The sequence below is a fragment of the Lithobates pipiens genome, unplaced genomic scaffold (genome assembly GCF_037356315.1).
Source record: "Lithobates pipiens isolate NorthernLeopardFrog02 unplaced genomic scaffold, aLitPip1_a1.2 Scaffold_19, whole genome shotgun sequence".
NCBI lineage: Eukaryota > Metazoa > Chordata > Amphibia > Anura > Ranidae > Lithobates > Lithobates pipiens.
This window is the reverse complement of record NW_027507764.1, coordinates 410124049-410140139: the sequence shown is the minus strand read 5'-3', so window position 1 is coordinate 410140139 and position 16091 is coordinate 410124049. Positions and strand designations below refer to the sequence as shown.

Genomic DNA, 16091 nt, shown 5'->3' with positions numbered 1-16091 from the left:
GACGGGACACAGGAATGGACACAGGGATGGACGGGACACAGGGATGTCTCACCCTCGGCTTATACACGAGTCAATACGTTTCCCAGTTTTTTTGTGGTAAATTGGGGGCCTCGGCTTATATTCGGGTCGGCCTATACTCGAGTATATATGGTATGTGTGTGTGTGTGTGTGTGTGTGTGTGTGTGTGTGTGTGTGTGTGTGTGTGTGTGTATATATATATATATATATATATATATATATATATATATATATATATATACACATTCTAAGCTAGAGAAATGCAAAGAATCTGACATTTGCAATGTCTTAGGATAAATAATAATTTTACCTTGTTGCATGTATTTTATGCCATTTGTTGTTGTTTATTTGTATATCAGGATCTTCAAGTCTTGTTGGTCCAGTGCCTAAGTCCCATAGTAATGAAACTTTACCCTGCCTCATCTCCACTGCCATAAAGTCAGCCTGTCACATAGCAAAAGACAACAGTGTTAACGGTAACATAATGACTTCTGATATTTAAAAGAGAAGCCTGAAGTAATATAATAAATCACCCAAATCAACCAAGAACTCTTATTTAAATGTATCCTGCAAGGCAAGAAATTGTGCATATTTGTTTGTGTGTGCATATTACAAATGAATAATGGCTGAGGTTGGTTATTAAATAAATATTAGTTTAACCCTGCACCAGTGCTCCGTTTGTATTACAACTCAAATAATTTACAAGCTGAGTGAAACTTGGTGCCTTGAAGCCAAATTAGCCTACTTTTAGATCTAATTTCCCATGCAAAAGATGGGATGTGTCCCACAAACTTTCTGGAAATCAACTCGAGCACTATAGTTCTTTTGAATGCAGATGTCTGATAATTGCTCAAAATGAATTTGCCCAGTATTTATTGGAGTGATGCATGCAAAACTTTCCTAGCATGTGTGACTCACCTTATTATTACTACCCATATAAAACAGAAGGTTGTCAGGCTCACTGGTCTTGACATTTAATGTCAGAGTGTTGAAGTTTGTTGAACGAATCTCTGGATGGTAAGAGCGCACACAATCTCTGTCTGCTGAAACAGCAACTTTAATCTAAAAAAACAAAAACAAATAAAAGACTTAAGAACCACTCACTAAAATGTATGCTTCCACAGACACCTAAAAAAAGATAACAATGGTTAATTTTTAGCTCTAGATAATGCGTTGCTTTTTTAGTTTTAGGTAGAACAAGAAAGAGTTATATGTTCAATCTTCTTGACATGGTGATAATATTGACACCAGGACAGGGTGGAGTGGAAATATCTCTAACAAGGACACAAAGGCAATAAAAACAGGTGAAGATAAGAATCTCCATGTTAATTTTTTTTTACTGTTCTCATCGGAGATTTACCCTCACTTTCTACCACAACAATTAACAATATTGTCACCAGAAGAGGAAGTAGAGGGAAATATCCCTTTACGCTGATGGGAAAATAACATTTGACACTGGTTATGTCTCACACAGTATCCAAAATGTAATAAAAAAAAAAAAAATGGTTAGAAATACACTACTCGCTTTTATGAAAACAAGGCTTCTACCTAAGAACAAAAGGCAGTGAGATATGTGTCTGTGCTTGAATGCGTGGCGGTCTATGGGCTCCCAGTGGGTTTAAAAGAGAACAATCAATACCAGCCACGCAGAGATAATCCAACAATTTAGGAAATACTTGTTGACTTAATTTAAATGCTTTAGATAATCCATAGCTAGTTATTTTTCCTTTAGGCAAGCCTAAAAGTTTTAATGCAATAGAGCTATGGACAAAGAGTGAATATACAGTATATGATACAGTCTGTCACTAACATTAACACAGATTTTTTTGTTTTTCAAATCCCTCCCCAATAATAGAATTGTATTACCTGTTGAGCCTACCCATAGATCGGTTGATCCTGCCTTTCCACTTGATTTAACTTGGTAACAACAGCTCATTCTTCAGTGAAATCACTGCATTTGTGTTGGCCTGTGGACTTGGATCTTAAGGGTGCTTGTGCACAGGTGGCTGATCCTGTTCAATGTAAGTGTACAGGTTTGTTGCAAAAAAAAAAAATGTTTTCTATCTTTGCACATGCCAGTGTGCTATACTCATGTTTATGATAATATACCTGAGTACAGCAGAAAACAGCTATTCAAGGGGCTTTACGCTGCATCTGAGCTACCCGGTCGGTGAAAAAAAGCTAGCATTTATGTTAGGTGGGCTCAATCGCACATGTACCCTTAATTGACAGTTTTTTTAGACTTTAAGGAGGTGAGAAAAAAGATTAAGCCCTAACTCCAGATCTCACTTCTTAAGCATTTACTGCAACAGACCAAACATTAGTCAGTATTTTTTGTTCAATCAGTGGGTTGAACAAAAAAAAAAATGGAACCAGTCCCCTATTCGAGATGGATGGAGTAATCCTATGGACTATTGTATTTTGACAGTGGGGGTTTTCTTTCACACTCCAAGGACTTGCTGGTAGGTTAACCCCCCTGGCGGTGTTCCCAAGTCTGGCTCGGGGTGGAAGTTTTGTACCAAAAGCGGTAACCCTGAGCCAGACTCGGGACCGCATCGCTGAATGCAGGAGGAGATTACTTACCTTCTCCCCTGGATCCAGCGATGTCCCCCCCGCTGTACGAACGGCTCGTCCTCCGCCGGATCTATCACGGAGCGGAGCTCCATTCTCTGCGAGCGTTGCGACGCACAGGGACGGAGATTGGCGCCAAATTGAAAAAGTAAAACACACAGTATACATACAGTATAATGTAATCTTACAGATTACATTGCTGTATGTAATTATTTCACATCCCCTTTGTCCCTAGTGGTCTGCCCAGTGTCCTGCATGCAGTTTTATATTATAAAAACTGTTCTTTATGCCTGGAAACTGGAGATTGTCCATAGCAACCAAAACTGTCACTTTACATCAAAAATGATTTTAGACCAACTAGAAAACAGCGATAATAAATTGGAATCACTCGCAGAATTGAGTGACAGTGATTTGTGCGGCGATCCATCATCAAATATTGAAAAGTAATGACAGTGACAATTCTGCAACTGAGCAAATTTCAGTGTTTTTGATTTGATTACATTATTGAATAATTTTTATTATTGTTATTATTATTTGGTATAATTATTTATAGTTATTTATTATATTATAATCTATAATTTCATTTTTCAAACTTTATCATACCTGGGATGTCTGCTAGACTCTGATTTGAACAGATTTAAGAGAATTATTCCTAAGAATTACAGGACTACAATATAAAACGCCAAATTTTCATGCAAAATAATTGTACCGCTTTTAGCACCTAAAATCCGAAATAATCGTACCGCCAGGGAGGTTAATTGACTCCTGTCTAAATTAGTCCCCATTGAGCATAGATGGTTTGCTATGGCTTCACAAGTTTCAACTTAGTTTTAAAGACAATAGCTTAGAATATTAAAGATACAGAAAACATATTCTGACCCATTTACTTCAGTAAGGACCTGTTTGAATGGTTTAGCAATCTACCTAGAAACACACAGTAACAAATAAATAAACCAAAGCCAATATTTTATTATGTTGAAGAGCAATCTCTGAAAGGGCTAGTCCACTCATAATAATGAGTTTTAGTCATAAATGAAGTCAGAGAGGTAGAGTCAGTCCTTAGCTTAATAAATGTCTAAGATACTCCAATAGTAGTATCTCCTTCCACCTGGTAGTTTTGAGTGTTCCTGCTCACCTTTGTTTTTGCATTAATTCCTATTCCATTCTATATAACAGTAATGGCGACCCTTGGCACCCCAGATGTTTTGGAACTACATTTCCCATGATGCGCATGCACACTGCAGTGTAGTGGAGCATCATGGGAAATGTAGTTCCAAAACATCTGGAGTGCCAAGGTTCGCCATCACTGCTATATAATATAACAAATGGAAAAAAGCCACATAGAGAGTAGACAACCTCACAAAGGCAACAGCAGGTGTGCAGAACTAAGAACTCAAGCACAGAGACTAATAGGGGGTTATTTATGAAAGGCAAATCCACTTTGCACTGCAAGCGCACTTGGAAGTGCAGTCGCTCTAAATCTATGGGGTGGATCTGAAATGAGTGGAAGCTCTGCTGATTGTATCATCCAATCACGTGCAAGTCAAAATGCAGTTTTTTTTTATTTTCCTTGCATGTCCCCCTCGGATCTACCGCGACTGCACTTCCAAGTTCACTTGCAGTGCTAAGTGGATTTTCCTTTAGTAAATAACCCCCATAGAGTCCTCAAGAGATTTAAGAGAGTGACAGGAGGTTTAACTCTCCAGCTTCTACCAAAAATGTAAATATCAATTTAGGGTGCACAGGCTCTTTAAAGTATAAAATATACAGGATGCATTGGTGTAACTTGTGCACTTACTGATGCCGCTTGCTTCCGTGCTTGATTAATCAGCTCCTTTATTTCAGACAGATTTCTGCTTAGATTCTCCTCTAGCAACTTCATTGGTTTCAGTCTATCCAATAAAATATTAGCTTGTGTCTCCACCTCTTTAATTCTGCTCTCTGCTGATACAGCTAGAATGACAGGATACGATATTAGGCTTTGAAAAGCTGTACATGTTCTGATAGCAACAGTGATGGAAAGGATTTGAGTTTGTGGGACTAAGACAGAGGAAAGATACAAACTTTTGTGTGATTAGTTTCATGGGATGTCTAATGGCTAGGGTCATGTGACAGTAAGCTGTGGTTGAATGTGATCATATCAACTTCAAACATCAAATCTCTAAACACAAGGAGTCGTACTGGACAACTATTAATTTTAGGATCTGTGGAGCAGGGCGCCAAAGGTGTGCTATAAATATTCCCAGTGTCGGTGTACCAGGGAAAAACACAACGGCAATTAGGCAAAAGTTTTAGAACTTTTAAACCCCACTCTCCTCATCTGGCTGCATAAAACTTTGTCCTACAGAAAATAGCCAGTTCAAGAGACTGCCATCTTTAGAATCTCAGTACACTTCAGTCCTGATAGGATCATGAAGCACTCACATACAGTATAGAATTATTTGTAAATTATATTTATTGCTAATTAATCTAAACAAGAGAACGATTAAGGAAGAACAGTGTGCTAGGTAAATTAGCAGCTTTGGGCATCCTCCTATCACTAAGCTTGAAAAGGATTATACAAGACATAGAGAAGTCACTCAATTTCAATTGTCTGTATAGCCATAGCTCACTCTATCAAACATCAACTATCTACAAGTGAATTCTTTGACCAATTGTGTTATCCTCTGGTTTACTGCAGGAGTATGAGGGTGGAGTTGGGCCCTTTGACATTCACCCGTTCCTGCCTAGGTTGCCTCATGGATGATCCAATTCTGATATAATAAACCATATGATACTTCAGGTTTACTTGCCTTTTAGGAAAATGGAGCAAGCCTATTATTCAAAATGACACTAGGCAGGAAGTTCAGCTAATATTTATGATTATGATTTTAATGTAAATTCATACAATCTCCATACCAGCCTTTGAGGAGTCAACCAGAAGTGCATTTGTTTTCTGCAATGTGTCATTCACCCTGGACAATGTTGAAGTGGCAGTTGTCAGCTTCTGACCGAAATTCACGATATGGCCCAGGGTTCCAGCTGCAGTGGCATTTGCAGACAAAGCTAAATCTTTAGCCTCTTGAAGTTTAGAACTTGTGTCTGAAAAATAAACAACACCATTGCTTATATGGTTTTTTGTGCTTTTAATTTTATAGAACAACTGCAAGTACCCTGAGAAGCACCATTTTATCAAGTTAACATTAATGACTAGTACATCAATACGGATATTCATACATTAGCTGATTTGTTTGATGAAGATTGTGAATTGATGAAGATTACAAATCCCAGATGAATTTTGTTTATGCTGCTCATATAATTGCTTGTGCTTTGAACAACAGCGGATATATTAGGTTTTAATCAGCAAAGTTCATGTTGGGCTCCACATCCCTAATACTGTAACACAAAAAATCTTGAACATCGGATGAAATTTTAAAGGTACCAATCTTAGACACACTAATATAAAAAACGTTAACATTTAAACAAAACCATTGCTTACATGGCTTTTTGTGCTGTCAATTTCATAGAAAAAGTACCCAGAGAAGCACCATTTTACTGAGTTAACAATAATGACTAGTACATTGGTATGGATAGTCATACATTACCGTATATACTCGAGTATAAGCCGAGATTTTCAGCCTCTTTTTTGAGGCTGAAAGTGCCCCCCTCGGCTTATACTCGAGTCATCGCTGTCTGCCTGCTCGATCAGCGTGTCGAGCAGACAGACAGCGGACATTCTACCATTCAAACGCCGCGCCTCCGCCTTCGCCTGTGATAGGCGGAACACTGAATTTCCCAGCAGCCTGTGTTCCGCCTATCACGGACATCGTCTCATCCTCGTACTACGGACGAGGATGAGACGATGTCCGTGATAGGCGGAACACAGGCTGCTGGGAAATTCAGTGTTCCGCCTATCACAGGCGAAGGCGGAGGCGGAGGCACGGCGTTTGAATGGTAGAATGTCCGCCGAGGCGCCGACGAAGAGCGGCGATCCTGGCAAGGCACGGGACGGAGGCAAGGCAAGGCACGGCACGGGACGGAGGCAAGGCACGACACGGGACGGAGGCAAGGCACGACACGGGACGGAGGCAAGGCACGGCACGGGACAGAGGCAAGGAGGCAAGGCACGGGACGGAGGCAAGGAGGCAAGGCACGGGACACAGGCTCGGGACACAGGTAGGCTGGACACACACACACACACACACACACACACACACACACACACACACACGGACACACAGGGATGGATAGATACACACACACAGGGATGGATGGATGGATGGAGACACACACACACAGGGATGGATGGATGGATGGAGACACAAGGAGGCAAGGCACGGGACGGAGGCAAGGAGGCAAGGCACGGGACACAGGCTCGGGACACAGGTAGGCTGGACACACACACACACACACACACACACACACACACACACACACACGGACACACAGGGATGGATAGATACACACACACAGGGATGGATGGATGGATGGAGACACACACACACAGGGATGGATGGATGGATGGAGACACACACACACAGGGATGGATGGATGGATGGAGACACACACACACAGGGATGGATGGATGGATGGAGACACACACACACAGGGATGGATGGATGGATGGACACACACACACACAGGGATGGATGGATGGATGGACACACACACACACAGGGATGGATGGACGGACACACAGGGATGGACGGACACACAGGGATGGACGGACACACAGGGATGGACGGACACACAGGGATGGACGGACACACACACAGGGATGGACAGGCATGTCTCACCCTCGGCTTATACACGAGTCAATAAGTTTGCCAGTTTTTTTGGGGGTAAATTGGGGGCCTCGGCTTATATTCGGGTCGGCCTATACTCGAGTATATACGGTAGTTGATTTGTTTGATGAAGATTGAGAATCGATGGAGATTACAAATCCCAGATGAGTTTTGTAAAACTGTTTATGCTGCTTATATAACTGCTTGTGCTTTGAACAGTAGATACATTCGGTTTTAAACATATTTACTTATACTGGTATTTGTATGGCAGCGACCATTTATGCAGCACTTTACATACTATACATTCCCATTAATCCCTTCCCTCAAAGACCTTATAATATAAGCCTAAGGTTACCTTCTTACATGCTAGGACCAATTTAGAAAGGAGACAAATGAACTTACAAGCATAACTTTGGAGTATGGGAGAAAACTCACACAAGCACAGGGAGAGCATACAAACTCCATGCAGAGAGTGTCCCGGGCGGGATTCAGACTGAATACCACAGGCAGCAAACCACTAATCCATCTAATCCATGATGCTGCCCAAGCACTTTATAGTGGTTCTAAAAGCAATTTTTTTTTTTGCATAGAATGCATTAAGGTAAAAAAAAACTTCTGCATGTAGCCTGCCTGGACCCCCCTCCCCCGCCCATGCCTACCAGAACCTGATGTCAGTCTAATGATGTGCATGAGTGCAGAAGTTCTCCTGGCTCTTTTCCTCTCTCATTGGCTCAGACACATCAGCAGGAGCCATTGGTCAGTGAGGAGGGGGGCCAGGGCCAAGCTCTGCTCTGTGTGTCTTATGAACACACAGAGAGGGGCTCGGGAGCGAGCATGCACAAGTGCTTCGATTGCAAGCGGCTAGCTATGGAACCACTCGTCAGGGCAGAGGAGCCAGGTGTGCTGGCGGGGGACCCGAGAAAAGGAGGATTGTGCAGAACGGGTAAGTGAAACATGTTTGTTATTTAAAAAAAAAATAACTTTGTTTGCAGTGATTTCTTGAAAATTAACATCTGCAGATATTGATATTGTTAAATCATTTTGATAAACATCTTTTATTTTTATTAGTTGTTAGAAAATTATGTGATTGTTATTTGTGTGTGTTTCTCAGCATATGCCTACCCTAATATTCTCCTTAAAACATTTTTAAAGATTCACTCGTGTTGAAGTTAAATACTCCAGCATTCTACAAAGCTGAATTCTGATTGGTCAAAAGAGTTACAGCACAAGATTGAACTGACCCCACATACTATTGGCCATCATAATACAAAACTCTATTTTACCATCTATCATTTTATCATTTTGCATCATTTTGCATGTAGTTGTAAAGCACATATCAAAGTTTTCAGAATAGAGACAGAAGGAAATTATTTAGATTTTTTTTAAGTCGTTAACCATGGGATTGCAACACATTAAGTATTATTGTGATGTGTCTGAGCACAAAACATGGGGTTGGGAAGTGTGACTATGCTGTTGAGCCCTGTCATATTTTCTTACTTTTACTAAGCAAGAGAAAAAGTTGCTACTGCATCCAAAGTGATTTGTAAACGACTAAACTTTATTAAATATGCTATCAAAATATTCGATTTATCTTAAGTATCAAAAGCGGGTTGCTCACAAGCACATAAAAAGTTCTAGGCAACATTACCCCAGACAATCACACACACAGAGGGTTACACATTTACACAACGATGGTACTAAGGTCCAACATTAGTCACAAGTAGCTATATGCTTCACTGTGGCTCAATACATTAATCTTATTGCATATCTATTGCCGAGTGATAACATTCACTATCTATTGCCAATGGGGTAACATTCACATGAAACTTGGGTTAATTGTAAAGTGGTTATTATGTTTCACAGTTAAATACTCAATATTGTTGTTAGCAGAATAATTCATTAGAAAATTCATATTTCACCCCAATGAGGGATAATGCACTTATCTGTTAATTCCACTTTATGAATGTCTGTGTCTGGAATCTGTTTGGAGTTAGTTACATACCTGCTGCATCTGCTACAAGTTTACAGGCTGTGTTTTATTCAGTCCACCTCTGTCATAATGCTTGCAGATATTCTAATGGCAATCAGTTTGTACAGTGCCTTGAAAAAGTATTCATACCCCTTGACATTTTCCACATTTTGTCATGTTACAACCAAAAACGTAAATGTATTTTATTGGGATTTTATGTGATAGACCAACACAAAGTGGCACATAATTGTGAAGTGGAAGGAACATGAGAAATGTTTTTCAAATTTTTTTGCAAATAAATACTGGTATGTGAAAAGTGTGGCGTGCATTTATATTCAGCCCCCCTGATATAATACTTTTTAGAACCACCTTTCACTGCAATTACAGCTGCAAGTCTTTTTGGGGATGCTTCTACCAGCTTTGCACATCTAGAGAGCAACATTTTTGTCCATTCTTCTTTGCAAAATAGCTCAAGCTCTGTCAGATTGGATGGAGAGCGTCTGTGTACAGCAATTTTCAAGTCTTGCCACAGATTCTCAATTGGATTTAGGTCTGGACTTTCACTGGACCATTCTAACACATGAATGTTCTTTGATCTAAACCATTCCATTTTAGCTCTGGCTGTATGTTTAGGGTCGTTGTCGCAAGTTTTTTGCAGACTCTAACAGGTTTTCTTCTAAGATTGCCCTGTATTTGGCTCCACCTATCTCCCCATCAACTCTGACCAGCTACCCTGTCCCTGCTGAAGAAAAGCATCCCCACAACATGATGCTGCCACCACGTTTCACGGTGGGGGAGGTTTGTTCAGGCGTTTTGTTTTTAGGCCAAATATATCCATTTTGGTCTCATCTGACCAGAACACACTTTTCCACATGTTTGCTGTGTCCCCCACATGGATTTTTCGCAAACTGCAAATGGGACTTCTTATGGCTTTCTTTCAACAATGGCTTTCTTCTTGCCACTCTGTCATAAAGGACAAATTTGTGGAGTGCATGACTAATAGCTGTCCTGTGGACAGATTCTTACACCTGAGCTGTGGATCTGTGCAGCTCCTCCAGGGTTCACATGGGCCTCTTGGCTGCTTTTCTAATTAATGCTCCCCTTGCTTGGCCTGTCAATTTAGGTGGACAGCCATGTCTTGTTAGGTTTTCAGTTGTGCCATACATTTTCTGATGATGGATTGAAAAATGCTTTGTGAGAAGTTCAAAGCTTGGAATATTTTTTTAACCTAACCCTGCTTTAAACTTCCCCACAACTTTATCCCTGACCTGTCTGGTGTGTTCCTTGGCCTTGATTATGCTGTTTGTTCACTAAGGTTCTCTAATAAACCTCTAAGGACTTCACAGAACAGCTGTATTTAAAGATTAAATTACACACAGGTGGACTCTATTTACTAATTAGGTGACTTCTGAAGGAAATTGTTTCCACTAGATCTTAGTTAGGGGTATCAGAGTAAAGGGGGCTGGATACAAATGCCCACCACACTTTTCAGATATTTATTTGTAAACTATTTATCATTTTCCTTCCACTTCACAATTATGTGTCACTGTGTTGGACTATCACATACAATCCCAATAAAATACATTTATGTTTGTGGTTGTAACATGAGAACATTTCAAGGGGTGTGAATATTTTTTCAAGGCACTATAACTATAGTTTTCAATTTCCAATCAGATGCAGTGGTAGTATTATATCCAATAGATTATCCACTCAGGTATGCAAATAAATCTCCCAATTACTTGGTGAGAGTTTATCTCACCTCAACATGCATCATGGCTGTTTGTGTGGTCCACAGATGACCGGCAAATGGCAGTAACAGATAAGTGCCTTATCCATGTAGGGTTGAAATATGAATATCCACTCTCTCATAATTGTGCTAAAAACAATGTTGAACATTTAACTGTGAACAACGATGAACGTGTAGCACTTTACAATTAGACAAAGATAAATGCGTATATTACCACTTGCCGATAAATACTTTATTTCACTGGTAGGGAATATCTATGAGATGAATGGATCGAGCCTCAGGAAAGCATTTAGCTACTTTTAACTAATTTTGGACTGTGATACCATCTTTGTTTAAATGGTGTGGGTATGTGGGATTTGTGTGGTTGTCTGGTGTCATGCTACCCAGAACTTTTTGACTTATAGTGATGAAAGACTTGTCAGCGATAATGTTGTTGCTGAGAAAGTAAGAGGAAATCTAGAATCAGGTGACAACGGGCAACAATAAAAAGCTGATGGAGGTTGTATCCTTTACATTCTAATAGTGTTTTTTAGTACTCTTGTTTAACATTTAAGGACATTTTCTTAAATTTCCTGTCTATGAGACAGCAATGTCCGTGGTACAGGAAGTAGGAGAAATCTCCCCAGTAGGAACAGAACAGAAACAACACTAAAAACTACAGAGGTTTTAACCCTACTTGAAAAACTACGAAAATATGACAAACTGGCTGGAGTTTCACTTTAAGAGCTACAATTAAATGGGAAAACAGTGCTTGCTGATTGCTCCCAATAGTCAGTCTTCCAGGGTGTCTGATTATGTACATACAGTATGTATACTTTTATACTGCCAATAGGGACAGGGCATTGTTTCAATCTAATCTTTGGTTTTTCAATATATTTACATTATCATGTTCATTGTTCCTTTAAAAAAAAAAAAAAAAAGGCTACAGAGCCCAAATAATCCTTATATAAGACAGGAATAAAACCCTATGTAACTCCAAAGCCCTAATAGGCTGACATATTGAAGACTGCCTTTATCAATGTTTTCTTCAGTTGGGAAACATATACAAGGCATTATTGCCTGAAAATAAAATGTCACTGTGGTATATCCACACAGATCTCCAGGATAAAAGCCAATTGAATGTATCACAGCTATAAACAGAGAGATGTTTTCTTCTCCCAATCCGCTTTCCACAGAGACTGAAAAGCTGGGAGGAAGAGGACAAGTGATATTTCACTTACCATTCGGCAGGGTTCTCAGAGAACGCAGCTGCTCATTTATCTGGCCAGTAAACACATGGGTACGTTTTTGTATCTCATCCACTTTTCTCTTCAGTCCATTCAAATGAGAGACGAGACCTATGGGAGAAAACAATGGGTTCTGAAACTGGATATTACCTGCTATAGTAAAGAGCTAAGAAAAGCGATGCAATGCTCTTTTCATGAAACTGACCTTGTGTTGTACTGAAAATTAAATTATATGAGGATTAATGGGCATACACAGTAAAACTTGTTTATGCACAGCCAAGTTTTAGAAACACGACCCATAAGAGCATTTCTAGCAATGGTGGGACCATGTAGGAAGGCAAAACCACTGACCATGGTGAGGAATAGGGAGCCAGCAATGGATTACTTATATATTCAAAGCTAGAAGGGGAAATTGCAGTGGTACTCAGCCATCATAAATTGTTTAAAGGACTAATAAATCTCATAGAAAATGACAAAATCTGCCCTCCTTTGTCTGGTAACAGAAAGCCATAAACAGCTAAATCTCTCTTCAGCTGTTGAAAACAATTCAAGCAGCTCCTTTTATCATAAATCTCCTTTCCAAAAATCTATTTCCATTAATAGATCTTACCAAAAATTTGATGCAGTTGTCATTGCTATAATTTTTCAATGCTAAGGGATATTAATTACTTTTAACATACAAACCCGTGGAAATGGTTCTGAAATTTGCATAGCACAGAGTACTCTGATAGTATTCTGTCATTCTTACAATAGTCTAAACAAATTGTGTTCAGTGTAACAAGCCCCTATATGTCCTACAGACGCATGCATTGGAATATATATACGCTAAGCCACCCAAAGACTAATTGAAATTGGTAGGTTTCTGCTGAATAGGCTGAATTTCGACCCCTCCATCTATGGGCAGGCTCGTTGTACTGAAGTCCATCGAACACAATAGTGCTGTAGGAGGGATTTTTCTTTCCTTCAACCTGAAGTATAATGTATGGCCTGCCTTAATACCAAAGAGTGGCCATTGTTTGTGAATCTCTGTAAATAGAACTCTTAAAGAAAATACCTTCAGTGTTGCGACTTAAGTTTTTGGATTCATTTAGCAGTTGTGAGCTGAACATCTTGGAATTCTTTGATGCAATATCTAAAGATCCATTTGGTCCAGATACCTATGGAAAAAGAAGACAGTAAACCACAAAGCACAAAAATCAAAGTAACTAAATTCAGTGAAAATGAATAATCACTCACATTTTGGAATGTCAGAACCTCATTCACATGACACTGATTGATGGAATAAGCTCAAACTACTGACAACCAGCTATGCATGGTTTCTTGAGGGTATAATTGAACTTGTAAAACAATTGATATACCATATAGAATTGCTACTTGAACTATTTTGTAATGAAACATAACTAAAACTATTCTTTGTGCTCCAAAAGAGTTTCTAAAATTGACAAAAATGTGGTTTCCTTGCAACCATTGCATCTGGGGTATTCTGTACAAACTAGGTATATATAAGTTCTAGCTGATGTAAATATATAGACTGATCCTTGAAATGCAATTTTTTGCTCATTTGAGTGGCTCATTGTTTTTCCCATCATTTTTTTTTCTTTTTTGCAACACATGGACAGATCATGTGATTGCAGCAGGTAGATTCTCCCTATTGGCACACAGGAACGATAAAGTGATTGGAATGTGCCAGTTTCTATTTAAAAGTGGTAGGTAAGGGTCTGCCATGACACTTGCTAAAATCCTAGCAATCGAAATAACCAATACGTCCAGTTTCACCTAAAGGCCAAGTATAAGGGGCTTCAGAATGAAAATATATTTCTAGTGCTGCCTAAGCAAATAAAAAAAAAAAGCAGCTAACTTCAACCTACGATTACAAACACAGGCCAGAAGTAGACCAGGAAAAAAATGAGGAAAGACAGAATTCCTGGTCTACTCCTGGCCTGATTTTGTAATCGTAGGTTGAAGTTAGCTGATTTTTTTTTTTTATTTGCTTAGACGGCACTATAAATATATTTTCATTCTGAAGCCCCTTATACTTGGCTTTGACATATTTCTTCCAGGTCTGTGAAGCAAATTGTTATACCTAAAGTGTCAGCATAACAGCCAGGCAACTAGCATTTTCATAAAAAAGGGTCACCAATGGCAGCTGTTGTATTTATTTCATGACAGGTATTCTTCCAGAGTTAATTCTCAGCTACTCATAGTAAAGTCTTGAAAGGCATTCTTTCTCTGAATGTAGAAGAATTGCTTTGATTTAATTTACAAAGGAAATTAGGAACAGAGGAAATGGATGGATCATGTTGTTTGTTTTGTTTTGCAGGAAATGCGATAATTATCCCATGGCAATTTCTAAATACAAAAGAATGGTTTCATATATTTCTCAGCAGCTCTAATTGTGTCTAAACATATTCATATACAGCTACACATTTCATCAAAGAAGAAGAGAATATACACAATCGCTGTGGAAGTACATAGGTTGAAAAAAGACACTATTCCGTCTAGTTCAACCAATTAAAAACACACACACACACACACACACACACACACACACACACACACACACACACACACACACACACACAGAAAACCACCATATATACAATCCTATACCCACAGTTGATCCAGAGGAAGGCAAAAAAAACAATAAAGCATGCTCCAATTCGCTCCAATGGGGGGAAAATTCCTTCCCGATCCCCCCCCCCCCCCATGAGGCAATTGAATATTCCATGGATCAACTACCCCTGGCGTTATTACCCCTAAACATTTGTATCTAGTTATATTTTGTGCATTTAGAAATCCATTAAGCTCTTTTTTTAAAACCATCTACTGAGCTGGCCAAAACCAGTTCTTCAGGGAGACTATTCCACATGTTCTTACTATGAAGAAACCATTGCGTTTGTGAAGGTTAAATAATAATAATTAATTTAATAATTAATAATTACTTGTCCTGTTGTGTTTACTGCTGCTACTATGATCAGTGGTAAACACTAATCTTTACTTGGCACTGCATGTCCTCCACACCTGTAGATCCACAGGCTGCCTAGGGTGTGTGAATTGTCATTTATCCTATAATACATACTGTATATGTATACACTGCAGTCAGATTTAAAAAGGTCACCCACCTAAACATTTATACTTACCATATTATAGTTAGTCTTAAAGTTTTAGGTAGATTCAAAGTGGTAGAGTCAAACCAGCTAATGGTCGTTATGCTTAAACTTCTAGCCATGTGCTTTTTACCATTAAGAGCTAGTTTTAGCTGCGCTTTACCGTTGTTATAGCCGCTCAATTAAACCTTTCTTCGGCCGATAGCAAGGGTTAAAAGTGCACCGCTAGTGGCCAAAGAAAGGGTTAATAGCACCCATGTTGCTGTGCTGCCCATTCATTTCATAGGGCAGGGGTGGTGGAGAAGCAGTGTATACAAAACTAGTGGCGTTTTACCGCTGACTCCCGCACCGCCCCAGTGTCAAAGATGCTGCTTGCAGGACTTTTTTTCTTTTCTTGTCCTGCAAGCGCACTTCCCCAAGTGTGAAAGCACTCCTTTGGGGTGGCTTAAGAAGCGCTTTTTATGCGTTTTAACGTGGTTGTAAACCCTTACATACCACTTTGACCTACAGGTAAGCCTAGATTAAGGCTTACCTGTAGGTCCAATAAATATCTCCTAAACCTACACGGTTTAGGAGATATTTACTAAAAGACAGTTACCGCTGTCTACGGCGCATGTGCAGGAGTGACGTCATTGCTGCTCCGGCGCTGTGAGTGGCCGGAGCAGCGATACCCAGAAGAAGATGGACGCT

At 39.6% G+C, this 16091-nt stretch overlaps 1 protein-coding gene across 1 annotated transcript in view; it reads right to left on the bottom strand.

Annotated features, from left to right (window-relative positions):
* The window catches only part of LAMA1 (laminin subunit alpha 1), a 227636-nt gene that overhangs the window by 51187 nt on the left and 160358 nt on the right, over positions 1-16091 (bottom strand). The window contains exons 41-46 of the mRNA XM_077492481.1: positions 13349-13451; positions 12289-12405; positions 5488-5670; positions 4388-4542; positions 937-1080; positions 329-462 (exon numbers count right to left, since the gene is read on the bottom strand). Coding sequence (XP_077348607.1) covers positions 329-462; positions 937-1080; positions 4388-4542; positions 5488-5670; positions 12289-12405; positions 13349-13451 — 836 coding nt within the window. The remainder of the gene's footprint in view (positions 1-328; positions 463-936; positions 1081-4387; positions 4543-5487; positions 5671-12288; positions 12406-13348; positions 13452-16091) is intronic.